Source organism: Anoplopoma fimbria, chromosome 17 (genome assembly GCF_027596085.1).
Source record: "Anoplopoma fimbria isolate UVic2021 breed Golden Eagle Sablefish chromosome 17, Afim_UVic_2022, whole genome shotgun sequence".
Lineage (NCBI taxonomy): Eukaryota > Metazoa > Chordata > Actinopteri > Perciformes > Anoplopomatidae > Anoplopoma > Anoplopoma fimbria.
In genome coordinates, this window is record NC_072465.1 from 14,255,740 (window position 1) to 14,270,961 (window position 15,222).

At 39.3% G+C, this 15,222-nt stretch overlaps 3 protein-coding genes across 6 annotated transcripts; 2 read left to right on the top strand and 1 right to left on the bottom strand.

Annotated features, from left to right (window-relative positions):
• Positions 1–270: 270 nt before the first annotated feature.
• LOC129105648 (vasopressin V2 receptor-like) lies at positions 271–1,542 on the bottom strand. Its single transcript, XM_054616793.1, has 2 exons — positions 705–1,542; positions 271–479 (listed from the first exon to the last, which is right to left on the bottom strand). The coding sequence occupies exons 1-2, from the start codon at positions 1,540–1,542 to the stop codon at positions 271–273; spliced, it is 1,047 nt and encodes a 348-aa protein (XP_054472768.1).
• Positions 1,543–2,946: 1,404 nt separating this feature from the next.
• On the top strand, positions 2,947–6,526 carry vhl (von Hippel-Lindau tumor suppressor). Its single transcript, XM_054617295.1, has 3 exons — positions 2,947–3,435; positions 4,262–4,375; positions 5,040–6,526. Exons 1-3 carry the CDS (start codon positions 3,249–3,251, stop codon positions 5,231–5,233), a joined length of 495 nt encoding a protein of 164 aa, XP_054473270.1. The 5' UTR covers positions 2,947–3,248; the 3' UTR covers positions 5,234–6,526.
• Positions 6,527–8,355: 1,829 nt separating this feature from the next.
• Positions 8,356–14,857, top strand: tatdn2 (TatD DNase domain containing 2). 4 transcript variants are annotated; one of them, XM_054617317.1, is made up of 7 exons: positions 8,356–8,617; positions 10,431–10,744; positions 10,904–11,314; positions 11,495–12,496; positions 12,667–12,794; positions 13,189–13,372; positions 14,322–14,857. In XM_054617317.1, exons 2-7 carry the CDS (start codon positions 10,442–10,444, stop codon positions 14,460–14,462), a joined length of 2,169 nt encoding a protein of 722 aa, XP_054473292.1. In that variant the 5' UTR covers positions 8,356–8,617; positions 10,431–10,441; the 3' UTR covers positions 14,463–14,857. The 4 variants fall into 4 exon arrangements, with proteins under 4 accessions (XP_054473292.1, XP_054473289.1, XP_054473288.1 ...); XM_054617314.1 differs by having other exon boundaries at positions 8,357–8,682; XM_054617313.1 differs by having other exon boundaries at positions 8,357–8,677.
• The last annotated feature ends 365 nt before the right edge of the window (positions 14,858–15,222 follow it).

A 15,222-nucleotide genomic window follows, 5' to 3' on the forward strand; every position in this document is an offset into this window, starting at 1 on the left:
TCCAAGTGCTTTTGTCACCCTTCAACATCCAACATCTGGAGCGCAGTCCTCACTCATGGCCACCCATAGAAGGTTTGCTTTTAGTGAATACTTCCATGACGCCTACCATTTTTGTTTTTATATGTCACAGATCCCGACAGGTACAGTATTTCTTATCTCCATGTCTCCTTTCCAGACAAAACAGTCGTTCAAACTCAGAGAGATCTCGGAGGCAGCCCGGCGAGGCGCTTCAACAAGGTGTTCCCGTTTCCAGATTGAACCTCGTTGCTCTCATTTGGACTCGTACACACTTTTGAAACTCACGTACAACGTGCTGACCAGCGGCGCCTCTTCATGGATTGAATATTTACCGTTGGGGTGCCGCGGCCACAGAAGTTTCACAAGCCTCTGAGGAAACTGACCGCTGAACAGAAGATAAATGCAGGGATTGGCGCAGCTGTTCAGACTGGCCAGCAACATCAGGACTGTGAACGTCGCAGCTGGAATGAAAAAGCGTCATGTGTTTGCAAAGGTCCTCTTCCATCTCTAAATATCTTAGTGTTTTTTTTTTTTTTTGCGTAAATACGCACTTTTTTGGATAACTTTAATACAACCTAATTACTGGTCACGTTTATGAAAAGTAGAATAAGATCTATTAGAGTAAATTGATCAAATATAACCGTATCAAACTTGGCACCAGCCAGAAAGAACACTTAATGACTTACTTTCTTTGGGCGCATTCGTGTCCCAGGCGGACCAGAGCTGGACAGTGAAAAAGGGTGCCCAGCAGACAATATAAGCCAGCACGATAACCACTGTCATCTTCAGCGTTTTCACCCTGGCCTTGGACATTCCGGCCACACCGCTGGCTCTGGATGGCAGACGGAGACCCACTTTGCCCTGCTGTTGAGTCTTTTGATAGAGGTTGATCTGGATGGCTCGGCAGATGCGCACTTGACAAAAAACAACAGTAATGACAGGTAAAATAAAAATGACTAGAGTGGTCCAGGTTATGTAAGTCTGCAGCCCCCACGGCTGGATGAATTTGGCCCAGCAGTCAAACACACCAGGTGCAACCTCGACCTGAGAGAAAATAAAAACCTGTGGCAAGCTGCCCAGCAGAGAAACCCCCCATGCCATGAGCACAGGGATGTTAAGCCTCGTGCTTTTCCGCTGGAATTTCACCATCGGGTTGCAGACAGCTTGGTATCTGTCGACTGTCATCACCACGATCATGTAAGTGGATGAAAACATGCCGAGAACTTGAAGGTACTTCACCAGGCGGCACACCAGGTCTGGTCCCACGAATCTGTCTGTGATGTCCCACATGAGCTGCGGGCACACCTGGAAGAAAGCGACCACCAGATCCGCCAGGCACAGGTGGAAGACGAAGACGCGCATCCTGGACATCTGTTTGCGCTGCCTCCAGAGGACGAGCAGCAGGGAGGTGTTGAGGACGGCGGCGCTGATAAAGATGACACTGAGGAGCGTGATCTCCAGCTTGGCCAAACTCTCATCTCTCAGCACGTCCTCCGAAAAGTTACTGCCATTCTGAGGACACATTGTGATTGTGTCGTGAAAAAGTTCAGACTTGCCAACTAGCAGAGAAACAGGCTGGTGGGGAAAATAACAGGCAGTGTTGAAACTCGTATTTCTCCAAAACAAAATTAATCCCCCAAAAATGTGTAACTGTGTATTTTATTTTGAAGAAATTGTTTTCGTTTCTTAAAAATCTCTTGTTAAACTTTTCAGCAAGGCATTTAGCAAGTATTTCTACATACCTTTATGTATATGTTTTTCAAATAGTGACGGAGGTGAGGTACTCCGAGTCGTGGTCGAGCTCAGATTGCAATCTCAGGGAGGAGGGTGGTCTTGTACAGCTGTGCCCTTGTGTTTTTATGTGAGGATAAAACTGGGTGGAGTTTATAATTATTATAATTCTGAATACTGAATTAATGAATTATTAATTCAGTACTGTGATTACCAGACACATACGTTTTATTAGGGCTACATGTTACAAAAATAAAGCCTGTAACTATGTTAATAGTGTTTGTGCACAAAATTGAATTAATACAAAGATTATAAGATCCAGAAAAGCTAATTAATATACTTTGAGATGATTGTGTTTCAGCAGCGCGTCAAGTTTAGTTAGACACTTATCCTACCCTTCATTTTTGCCAACTTCATTGCTTAATACTATACTAGGACTATAATAATACGATTTATTAAACATTAACAGTGATTTTTTTTTTAAGTACATAGATATTATGAGCAAAACATTACAAATACAAGTATTCATTATACTAAATAAGCTCAGTCAGTGTTTATTATTACACATTTTATAAGCCTATTGGAATAATATTACAGCCTGATGCATACACGTGTAAGCAGCATTTAATACTGTAACTGATAGAGGCGGAGATCATTTTAACCGCTTTATGTAGGCTCATGTTGGGCTGAATAATCTAAACATGTCATCTAGCTCGGTAAATCGCTCATATGTTTTGTACGATCCTCGTTTGCAAAGTAGAAAATGGGGTAGAAGTACATTATATGCCTCTGAAATTATTATTATATTCCTTTATTGATCCCCATGGGGGAAATTCAAGTGTTGCAATAAAATAAGGCCTGCTTGAGTAGCAGATATAGAAATACTCAAATAAAGTACAACTAAAGATTACTAACTAAACATTGGACAGTACTAGAGTAAATGTACTATAAATTACACTGCTGTCATTGAGGCAGTGATGCGGAATTCTTGCTGCAGAGAAACCTGCTCTGCATTTGAAATGAGACCACAAACAATCACCTTTAAGGAGTGTGGTAGTTTAACATTAGTTTATGATGTATTTACTTTAAGATTGTACTTCCTTTTCTTGCTTCTCTCTGTTTAACAGTATAGCGCAAAAAGAGCAGCCTACGTGAGCTCAACACGTCATCAAGACTCTCGACCAATCACAGCGCAGAACAGCTTGAAGTCCCAGGCGTCTCGACCGGAAGAGGGAATGTAAACAAAGTAACTAAGCTAGCTAGTTGAGATTGAGAAGACGTGACAGTAGACGGCCCTCCCGCTGTAGTGTGACTGAAATAGCTGCTCGTAATCCTTGTTTGTAAACGATGTAATCTACGTGGACGGACTGAGTGACTGACACATCTCCATGTCGACAACGGGCAACATTCATGGCTAGCTTCCTGACCGCTAGCTAGCATTAGCTAAACAGCCATTCTCACTGCGCTCACATTTAAGTGTTATTAAGCCACCAGCACCGATGCCTCAAGAGGGAGAGCAGTCTCTGCCGCTGGTTCGATCCCTGAACAGTCAAATACCCATTAGCTCTGTGTTTCGTAACCTCAGTCCCCGTGTGGTACGACCACTATGGATAGATTACCGCGGGGAACCTCGGGCATACGTGGATTTACAGCCAGGGACGGGTCGAGAAATGGCCACATTCATCGGTAAGGCAGCTTCTATTACAAGCCACCGTTACTTATGGTTTGGGTGTTACTACTTGTCTCAGATCTGAGCTACATTTCCAAGTACTCAGATCTTTTACTTAAAGTACAAAAGTGTTAGCATCGTTATTTAAAGTACCAAAAGTAAGTAAGTTCTCATTATGCAGAATAACCCTTTTCAGAATCCTGCATAATAATACGTCATCATTTATTTTGTATTATTAATCAGAAAACTCACCAAGATTAGTAACTAAAGTTGTCAGATACGTGTAGTGGAGTAAAGAGTACAATCTTTCCCCCAGAACTGGAGTGGAGTAGATTAATTGAGCAAATAGAAATATTCAAATAAAGTACAAGTATCTCGAAATGTTACTTTGTACAGTGCTTGAGTGAATATGCTTGCCACTGTTTCCTTTAGTGAGAAGTCATCCAGGGGCAGCATGTTGATTGCATTTACAAAAAAAAGGCTATCATGTTCTTTCTATAATATTTTAAATTACTTGTGGACATGAAAAAGTATCTCACTCGCTGCAGCTCATGCTTTCATCCCAGGATGTTGTGACAGCTGTTATTTCACTGAGACATGGGGACATTTTCTTATTCTGACACAGCTGTAAACCTCACTTTCCATTAAAAACTCAATTGAATGTTGAAGAAAAATGTAAGTGTCACTGCAGACTAGCCAAAAAGTGACCTGATGATATTGCGTTCTAAGCTTGCTTTGATTTGCAGTTAAGTATGTGAGTTGCCAGTGCGATGGTAAAGTATCACTTGTGGGCAGAGTAATACACACTAATTTTAAAATATGTTTTATGGATGGTTTTCCCAGGTCACCCATGGATGTTCAGAGATGCAGAGTCTGATGAGCCACTGAGGGTGAACGGCAAAGAACTGTTTCTTCCTAAACCAGCAGAGGGTAGAAATGCTGATATCACTTTACCAGGTAAGATTAGCCATATTATTTAACATTTAAGCCATTATCATCATATGTAACTCAATACTACTGACAGAAATACAACCAAGATTAAATACAGTGATACATTCACTATATACCATGTCTAAGCACACTTAGCTTGATAGTAAATTCCAGAATAAATCCCATTTGTGCATTTCAAAGGCTGTTTGTCTGCTGTTGATTCGGTGCTGCAAACAGTCAAACGGACAAATTACAGAATAGTGCTCATAGTTTTCCATTAGCCTTTAGTGTTATCATGTCATGCAGGTAGTTTCGGCATCATTTGGAAGGGTTTCTAAGATCTCTTTTTCCGATACTTTTACCACATTGCAAAAAAAGAAGAAGGTGAATGTCCTTGGCTTGCGGTGCTCAAAGGATCACAAAATGACACAAAAAACCCTTCAATTTCTTTACAGAAACACACATCGGATAATCCATAGATCTTGTTGTAAGTGGGTTTCAGCGGTTTTGCAGGGATTTTCACATTGCACCTTTTCCTTCATTCTTTTTTTTAGAAATATTTGAAAATCCAGCAGTAAAACAGAGCTATATATACACTGGTATAAATTGTTGTTGCAGTTTGAAGGAAAGATTGTCCCTGCCTAACAAGTTCTCCACATTTGACAAACACTTGTTTGTTTGTTTTACACAGTTTACAGCCTCAAGGATCGTGCTCTGCAGGTAATTCGGCGTCTGGTACGAGCGGAAGACTACAGGAGGTTGGAAATAGCTCGATGTCTCCACGAAGAGTTAGAAGATCAGCCCAGTGTATTGAAAGATCTCCACCGCATGAACCAGCGTGTAGAGCAGCATCTGCTGGAGAGGATCCAATGCCAGGAGGAATGAGGCATGAAACTGGATGGATAATGGCCATGTATGGACAACAATATTATATTCCAAACTATTAGAAAGCAAAGAAGCCAGAATTCATGAAATTTAAGAAACATGTTAGTTACTTTTTTGGCGAGTGAGCAGCGGTTATGAAAACTTCCCCAGAGGTCTTACATTTCCTGCAAGTGATGATCTGCTGCTTGTTATATTCACACATTGGTTTTGGCAAATGCCTTCCTCTGCAGAAAAAAACCCTCTACCTAACATTTACCTTTTTGGAAGAGGAGATTGTATATAATGTGATGGCAGCATATTCAATCAAAATGTATTGTTTGTCCTCTAAAATTGTATTTAAGGATTTCCATGTTTATACTTAAAAGGCCACTAGAAAATGGGGACATTTTAGCCATTGATGCCTCTCTGATCATCTTACTCTCTACTTTATTTTGTCATATATAGCCAAGTTCTGTCATTAGTATCAAATAGTAATCCTATTTGATCAATACACACAAGACAGAGCTATTTTTGTTTGTCATGCATAGAGTGTTATAATTGATCTTCTGTGATAAATCTCCCAATTTATAAAGGACAGTTAGATAGGAACTCAGAGATATGTGTTGTTAATATTCTTATTGAATATGCCTGAGATAAGGTGATCTAAACGTATCCACTGCACATCTCCCCTTGAAGAACATCCTACTTTGTTATCCTACCTGAAGTTAAACCAAGACTGAACTGTTCAGTAGTCATCAGAGAGCTTTGGCTTTGGCACTTTAAGTTTGGACAAAGATGGCCTGTTCTGGTAAATGTGGAGTTTTCGTCAGAATATAGCTTCCACCATAAATTGGCAGAATCTCTTCAAATTTTTTGTCTTGCAGCTGAAAAACTAAATAATTTACCTTGTCTTTACGTTATTAAGACTAGGCTGTGAAACACTGTGAGTGAGGATTTATACCTTTTTTTTGTCTACTTTGTAATTCTTTGATTATTTTGTTCCTCGGTCACCTGTTTTAAATACATACATTGCTACTGTATCTCAAAGACCTTCATTGTTTATTTGTGTAATAAATAAATAAAGGATATATTTCTTACTGGTTGAAAGCTGTGAAGACTTGGTGAAGCTAGGTATCTTAAGCACGCAGTTAGATTGATAATGAACTATTACATTTTGAACACAAGGTCATAAAACAAAAATTATAAAATTAAGACTTCATTTCTCTATGTATTTTCTCTGACTTTAAGTAGATGTAATGTTGGTGGAGATTTACATTGTTGTTTGTTTAACTGGTAAGTCTGACGAAATGACGAAACCACTCACTTTGAGTACTTAATAAAAGAAAGTGCACATACATTATTGTTTGTTTTGACAACACACAAGAAAATATTACTTTAAATCGTACAGCAGTGTGTATTTAATTAATGGGAGTGCTTTTTAATGATTAATCAGATTTATTCAGTGCTGTCAAGTGCAAGTAAGTTTACTGATCTGTAATATATCAAATTTGGTATAATCCCTGCAGTTAACCACAGCAGGGATACTGTTACCAAATGTGTTGCTAAGCAACAAAGTAACACAACCCTTCTTTGTTTGTGTGAGTTGAGGTGAGCTGGCTGTAGGAATATCAGGAACATGCAGGCAGGGGGAAATAAAAAAACATGGGATTCATGTTGTTTCAGGGCAGAGAAGTAAGAACTTGGTCGTCAGAGAGCTTCCTCTGTGTCCGTCATGGACATGTTTTGCTTTGCAGCCGTGTTTTGCATGTTGTCATTTTGTTGGAGAAGGAATAGACGGTAACTTACATTCATGATGCTTCGATTTTCCTCACCAGCATGACTTTCTGGCCAAGGAATCACCCAGTCATGTTTCCACATGTCCAGACAGACCACTGGAGCAAAATGAAAACAATGGTAAGAACAATTAAAACAAACTCCTCTACTAACAGAATGATATTCAATCTAATGACACTAATGATTAATAACAAAAACATACTTAATATTTTTCTTGTGATACTATAAACAGTTTTTTCCACCTATAGGTTCCTGTTTATCTGTCATCCATTCCAGCTGCCTTGTTGAAGAACAGAGGTTTGGGAAACTTATCCTTTTTAACAGATATCAAATTGGGAGGTGACAAGGAGAGCACTTTGTATAGTACAGAAGGGGCACAGAGTTTTGTTCATAGGAAAATGTGTCTCTAATTTGGCTTTATTACATGACCCATTTGTGAATCACATGAAGGTGATCTAAACCGTACCCCCAACAGCCTGTTACCTCCGCTGCCCCTGGCTGAAACTACATATAATGATCCTGGATCCTCCATGGTGCAAGCATACAGTAGGTCCCAAAGTGACATAAGTCATTTAAACATATGTCTTTTTTTATTATTTATTATTTGCTGTTTCACTTTTATGTTTATTTCCTCTAGGTGTGCATCAAAACACAGCAAAAAACTCACCTCAAAACATGGCCCAATTCAGGAATGAGTTCAACGACCGTGCCAGGAGAGGCTTCTGCTACTGGTTCATTGAAAAGAAGGGCTCAGCATGTAAGCACTGAGCTACTTCATTTTATGTTGGTTTACTATACAGTGGATTGAGTAAACAGAAATCAGAACTTTCTGTATTTAATAAAAGGTATGTAAACGCTTCTATCACAAGCAGCATTTTTAAGAGAAACAGCGGTGTCTTTTAGAATAACTACTGTCACTTCCCATCATGATTAATCTACTCAGCTAAAATGACTGATGCGTCTTCATTCCTTCTTTATAGGTAAAGGATACAGCTTTGGTGCCTACAAGACTTCTCTGGGATTACCAAAAGTCTAACAAAGGGTCACTGTCTAAAATGTTGTATGTATGTAACCCTCTGTCATGATTCATTAAAAACCCTTAAAAGTAAAACCTATGATTGCATATGATTTAATATACAGTAGGCCATACTGTATATCCCACATATCATTTTTTTCAGTATTTAAAACCTTGTCTTCCTTTTAGAGTTTCAAGTTATGCAAGCACTTGGAAACAACATAAATTTGGCTCTAAAAATACAATTATTCTGCTTTGTGTGGTGCTCTGAGCAACCAAATGCCAAATCACCTGGTTTCGCGGTTATTGGTCAAATCTCGTTGGTTGAATGATCTCGCGTGAAGTTGAGTAATCCGCAGCATTTAAACCAAACAGTCCAAAACAAAACTTTACCACCATCTAGCGGTTGATTTAAACGCAAACGTTTTAATTGAGTCCAATATTTAACACGCCAACGAAGCGTTTTCATATTTAGTTTTTGTTCAGAAACGTTGTAAGCAATAAATCGTGAAAGCTTCCGGTGGAGATCGGCCGACTGAAGCGACGCGGATAAAGTGACGCGTGACTGTGTCAACCCGCTGGGCCGACCCGAGAAGGTAACCAACACCTCCTCAACGTTACCCCGCCGGATACATGTACGTATGTGATGAAGAAGGGTAAGGTAATGCTACTTTAAGGTACTTTAAGAGTCGCAGTTTGAATCAACACGTGAATTAGCTCGTCTATGTTAGCTGACAGTTAATTGGCTTGGTGCTGGATGATTGTTGGGTTTATTACCAACATCTCAGCATGACTAAAGTTTGGTCTTCTTTTTCTGGTCAAGCCACACAGCTGCAGAAAATCCCCCAAACTCTATTCTAACTGTTGACAGGAGGAACAACCCGATCACCAGCTAGAATGAATGGTCCCACCAGGTGTAGTTAGTTAATGATGGCTACAAAGAAAAATGGTGGCAATGATGTGCTGCAACATATTTTTTAGATTTCAGTAATTTCACAATTAGCAATTTAAAACACAATTAGACACAATGTGTATCAGAGTTTGACTAGTTTAAGGATTGGTAACCCATGACTACTCGGCACCAGTTCATTGATTGGTTTCCTGCAGTACCTCGTAGTGGAGGTAGGTGGAGCTGCTGGGCTCCTATTGTGAACATTATCTTTTATTTAAATCCCCATTGTTTATTTATATGGTAACAGCAACACTCTCCCTTGTGTACATTATCCCAATACTACCTGTGGTGCACATATTTCCATTCAAAGTTGGGAACTGGGGGAGTCACCTGCTCCGCTTTGCCCAGTTGGGTACCCATCCTGGTACCACCTATGCCAACATCGTAAAAAACTGATCCACCTATATATATATATATATATATATATATATATATATATATATATATATATATATATACATAAAAAGGTTTATAACTTAATTTGAATAGCAAAAGTGGTTACAAAATGCTTTGATATAGGACATAAGAGACAATAGCTAAAATGATGCAGTAAAATAATATATAGGAGAGTTAAACTATCAGTCATTTCAAAGCCAGTTTAAAAAGATGGGTTTTTAGCTGATGTTTAAAAGAAAATACAGAAGTCTAGACTTCTGTATTATAACTTCTAAGGGAAAAAAAAATACTATTTCAAAGAACATGCTGAATTAGTCTGGCCATAGTTTAGGTCTTTGTCTACTAACTAGGGGTGCAACTAACAGTATTTATTTTTTTAATAGCGATTTAACTTTCCATCTCAGTTTCTCAAAGTCTAAGGGGATATCCATTAATGTCTTGTTTTGTCAGCACAAACCCAAAGATATTAAGTATAATATGATATAAAACTTTAGTAAGCTTAAATGCTTTTATCTGACAAGCATTCATTTGTGACGTGCTTTGTGTGCAGCTTTGAATTGCATGTCGTGTGCTTTTTTTTTTTTTTTTTTTTTTTGTAAAACTTTGTATTTTGGTTTAACTCTGTACTGTTATGTTTTAATGCTTTCTTTGTTTTGACCTGCTAAGGGACCACAGATGCAAATTGACTTTAAACTTAAATCTGGTAAAGTGCATCAAATGGTGCCATTTTTGTTTTAACTGTATATGGTCCCTTTAAGATAAAACATAAATATACACTTTTGCATTTAAAATTAATTTTAACTGTAAATCAATGATTAATACTTGGTGATTATTTTTCTGTTGATCTACTAATCGATTAGTCGACTAATCTTTGCAGCTCAACTACTAACTAAATTGATCACCAGATGAGCATATCCTGTTATTTAAGGGGCAATTAATATCGCCTTTTTAAACTTGAGTATTTGAACAGTTATGCTCTCATGTTTTCATGTTTTCTTGCATTGTGCACTGAATGTTAATACAGATCTGTTTATTCCTTTTCTATCTCTGAATTGGATTAGAAATCTCTGACATGGACAGCAGCAGCAGAAAGAAGTTGAAGTTTAATTGGCTCCGGACTTCAATCACCTCACCAACAAACCTTCAGGAGAGAGATGCTGACTTAGGCACACCCTCTAGCTGGAATAACTCGCCGATTGAAGATTCAAAATCTTTGCCTCTCAGTGACTCTCCAGGACCTGATGGCCTTGGAGCACTGAGTCTGGACACTCCAAAGAGAAAAGCAGGAGTGCTCGGTGAAAGCACGCCATCTTTAGGCAAAATTAAGCTGAGGAAGCTTTCCAGGAAAAATAACGAAAATTTCATAACTTCAGATGTAAGTATTTACCTAAAATCTTGCTCTGCCCATCTTTTTAATGGTACATCTAAAGCGTTTTATCAGAGATAGAGTTTCAAATGTGCTATTTATTGCATGATGTTCAGTTCTTGTAAAGAAATTACTGATTTATTTGTACATTTGCACCATAACTATCAGGAGAAACCAATGGACAACTCATCCAGGCAGCTGGAATCAGAAGAGAGCCAGGAGGAAACATCCCCTCCACCTCAATCTTTCATCATCAAAAAGAAACAGAGGACACCTGAGGAGGTATCACAGGCCATCTACAGGAAGGCAGTGGTCGCAGCCATTGGCAGCCTGAGAGCAAGAGGCAGCCCTACTTGTATCCCCGGGACTTTGCCATTTGTGTCTTCACCGGTGAAGACTGAAGCACCCAGTGCAGCGACACTTGACAGAGCAAACACTGATATTAAGTGTTCCTCGCTAAAAGGTGAGAACAGATCTGAGGACAGCGACACAGTCCTGGAAGAACAGCGCTCCCCTCTTCAGGTTTTTGAGGACAATAAACCCAAAGAAGACAGCTCAGAGCTAAAAACAGACGGAAGGGTAAGTTAACGACTAGAAATCTATTTTTTTTGTTGTAGTTTTGTGGAAACCAAAACATTTGTACAATTTACGTCCTCAAAATAAAGTGATCACAAAAAAAGCATCCAGCTATTGAGGATAAAAAGCGAATGGGAGATGTTTTTTTGACATATCTTTTCACTATTTGTTTATGTTTTTCAGAGTGCTGTGCTAAAAGGAGAGGATTCACCCAAGACGTTTGATTCTCCAAACTCTGTGCTTTTGGAAACAACCTCTCAAGTCCAATCATTTGCTTCAGAAAGTAGACCAGAAGCCAGTTGCTGTGACGCCGACCTCCCTACCCTGGAGTATATACTTGATTCTCCGTCTTGTTTCACGAGTCACCAGAAAGGCCCTTTCGACAGCCAACACTGGAGAAGTCCTTCAGTTCATACCCAGGGAGCTACAACTCCCTCTTACAGTGTTTCATCCCCCAATCAAACCACTGGAGTCGTCCAGGCAGTGGAAAAGGAGATGCCCTTCTCACGGTCACAGAGGAGCGTTCTTGTCTCATCAAAGCAGCCCCACCCAACAAACCTGGCCCGATCACATGCATCCAGAGTTGAGACTGAGAATTCCTTCTTCTCCAACAATATGGCCTATAGGGACCCCTTTGCGCTGCCACTACACTCAAAAAGAGTATTGAACACTCACTTGAAGCCAGCGACCACACGCAGGCAGTCGGATACTGGTTCTTCCATGCGCCACCCCCCTTTCTCCTTTACTCATGGTGGCACTCCTAAAAGAAGATTATCACTTGGGGCTGAACCCTTGCGGACCAGTTACCCCTACCTCGACAATCAGGTTGGTTTCATAGACACACACTGCCATATAGACATGCTCTACGGAAAGCTTGGCTTCAGCGGGACATTCAACAGCTTTCGAAGTCACTACCAAAGCAGCTTTCCTCCAGAGTTCAGAGGCTGTATTGCAAACTTCTGCAACCCAAGGGTCATGGTGAAGGAGTCCCTGTGGGAAGGTTTGCTGGATGAAGACATGGTGTGGGGGGCATTTGGGTGCCACCCCCACTTTGCCAAAGACTACTCAAGTGTCCAGGAACGCGATATACTGATGTCCATGCGGCATCCAAAAGCTGTGGCATTTGGTGAGATTGGCCTGGACTACTCCCACAAAAACTCCACTAACGACTCCAAGCAAAAAGAGGTAAAGTCCTGTTTGAATACAACTTTATAGTCCAGTAAGTTACTGTTTATCTTAAACTAAAATGGCCTTTCATCATTTGGAAGTGGAATATTTTGTGTGCAGAATGCAATGATTTTATTGTAAAGTAATGTCATTGTCCGTGTTTTGTTTTTCTCTGCTTTGCTGTGAAGGTGTTTGAGCGTCAGCTGCGTCTCGCTGTGGCGATGAAGAAGCCTCTGGTGATCCACTGTAGGGACGCAGATGATGACCTGCTGGAAATCATGAAGAAGTGTGTCCCGAGGGAATACAAAATTCACAGGTGTCTTGGGAGGAAAATCATCAGTCGAATTATTCACATTTTACATCTAATTTTCAGAAATATTTCCTGCCTGTCTTTTTGGTTTAGTTACAATGCCTGAAATAATCATTAAATCGAACCCCATTTTTGATAGTATTTAGGTTGGCTTTTTTAAGCAATAGCCATTTAATAGAAATTATTTAGCGAACAGTCACAATAACACAATGTATTTGTGACTTTGGTTGGCTCTGATTGTAGTGGTTCGTCATAAAATGTAACTTTGGTCATTTTGTATATTTATTTGTATATATTTGCTAAATCAACTAAGACTGGAATATTGAGGATTAGAACTTTATGGACCCTCAAAGAGTAATAAGTTATGCATTTAATTGCATTCTCACTTTTGTGTTTCCAGGCACTGTTTCACAAACAGTTATCCAGTGATTGAGCCTTTCCTGACAGAGTTCCCCAACCTGTATGTGGGATTCACAGCCCTGATCACCTACTTCAAGGCCACCGAGGCCAGAGATGCCGTCCGCAAGATCCCTCTGAACCGCATCGTGCTGGAGACAGACGCACCATATTTCCTGCCAAGACAGGTACATTTAAATTAGGGATACCAAATCATTAATGGATGTTAGGCTTTTTTTCCAGTTCTTACTTTTGTTAATAACTGGAACTTATTACACATTTATCCGGGCTAAATTTGTTTTATGATTACAGCTGAAGTCACTTTGTGCCAAGTTTAGTCGAAAGTGACTGGGATGCCGATGTCAGCTCATATGAGAACACTTTTTGCGGAGCATGATATTTTTTAGTGTACAATTGCAGCCTGTCACTGCAGCAAATAACAAGGGACATTTAAGCAGTAGTACTGTAGTTATAAAGTAAAATTATAAACTAGTCTTTTACCTCAAATTTATGGTTCAATCCAGAATTGAGATTGTTATGAATATTTAACAACAGTTTTTTTAATGACTAATTGATTAATTCAGAACATTTTTAGAATTAAGTTGCAGCGCTAATGGAAATTGTGAGAAGCTGCAAGATCTTTTTGTTTTAGACCAATCCGAGCCTTGTAATAGATTCTTGCATTTATTTACCAGTGTATGAATGTTACCAGATATCCGTGTTTTTTAAATCTTAATTTTACGTGGATTCATTTGTCCTTCAGTGTTCCCATAAACAAGTATAGGATGTTTTTGCTGCAAAATGCAGCTAACTCATTAAAAAAGTTTTTGTCTTGGTTTTAGTGTCCAATGATCTAAATGTTGTCTGAGACATCTTAACAATGTCAAGAATGGACAACAAAACTGGGAAGACATTGATTTATTGGTATAAAAACATCAGCTATTGGTCCCTTAGGTCTTGAACTATTGGTTGTCATTTTCATAATATACATATATATGTCAATGTATTTGTCAAAGCTTTTGGATGAACCCCTTTTGTGTTGGCCAGTAATGTGCTGTTGACAGCACTGGTACAAATGAACAAACAGGGGCGTACATTTTGACAACATACCTGTGATGCATGTGTCTCTCATAACAGGTGAGGAAAGATGTCTGCCGGTTTTCTCACCCTGGAATGGGCATCCATACGCTGAAGGAGCTGAGCCTGCTGAAGGGAGAAGACATGGCCACGGTCCTCTCCACCGTCCGGAACAACACCACCCAACTCTACGGAGTATGATCTTCATAGATGGTGGATAAAAACTAACGACAGAGAAAACAGAATGAAAGTTTTAGGAGCCGGTTAGTTACACACACATTTCACGTGGCTTTGTTTTTTGGATTTATCAATCCTCCATGTAGAGAGCAGTCTCATTTTCAAAAGTCTAAGAGACTCGCAAATGAATTGTCAACCATATAAAAGGCAACATTTCTCTGTTCTGATAGATACTGTATCTTATTGTTTTTCTGATATTACTGTAATTTTTTATCGTAATCAATTAATTCCTAAGCATATTTGTTTTTGCTGTGTTGACATCCGTTGTTTGTTCTAATTTGTTTGGATGTTTGTGTTGTCCAGCTGCTGTGTAGTTAAGTTATGTTTGGTACAGTGGAGACGAATTAAAAAACCTTTAATCCTGCATTTTTTTTTATTCTACATGTATAGTTTGTTGAATTACTCATTAATGAACATAAGTGCTGACTGAAGAGCACATGAAGATGAAAAATGGAAAGAGAGTAGAGATGTCTGTCATACAGCAACGCAAAAATGTGTGGTGTTTGCTGTGAGCAAACCCGATTCTTTATTGAAGAAAGGAAGTGGCAGCGAGGATGGTAGTCCATTAGCTTGTTTTGATAGCACCATATTTGTCGCGCACATTTGGCTTGAGTGCTTTTTATTTTAGGAATGATTAGCCTGGCCTACCTGTGATGTTTTTGGGTGGTTAGAGTGCCAACCAAAGACGAGATTAAGGCTAGATGAATAAATGTGTCTCTTGTTT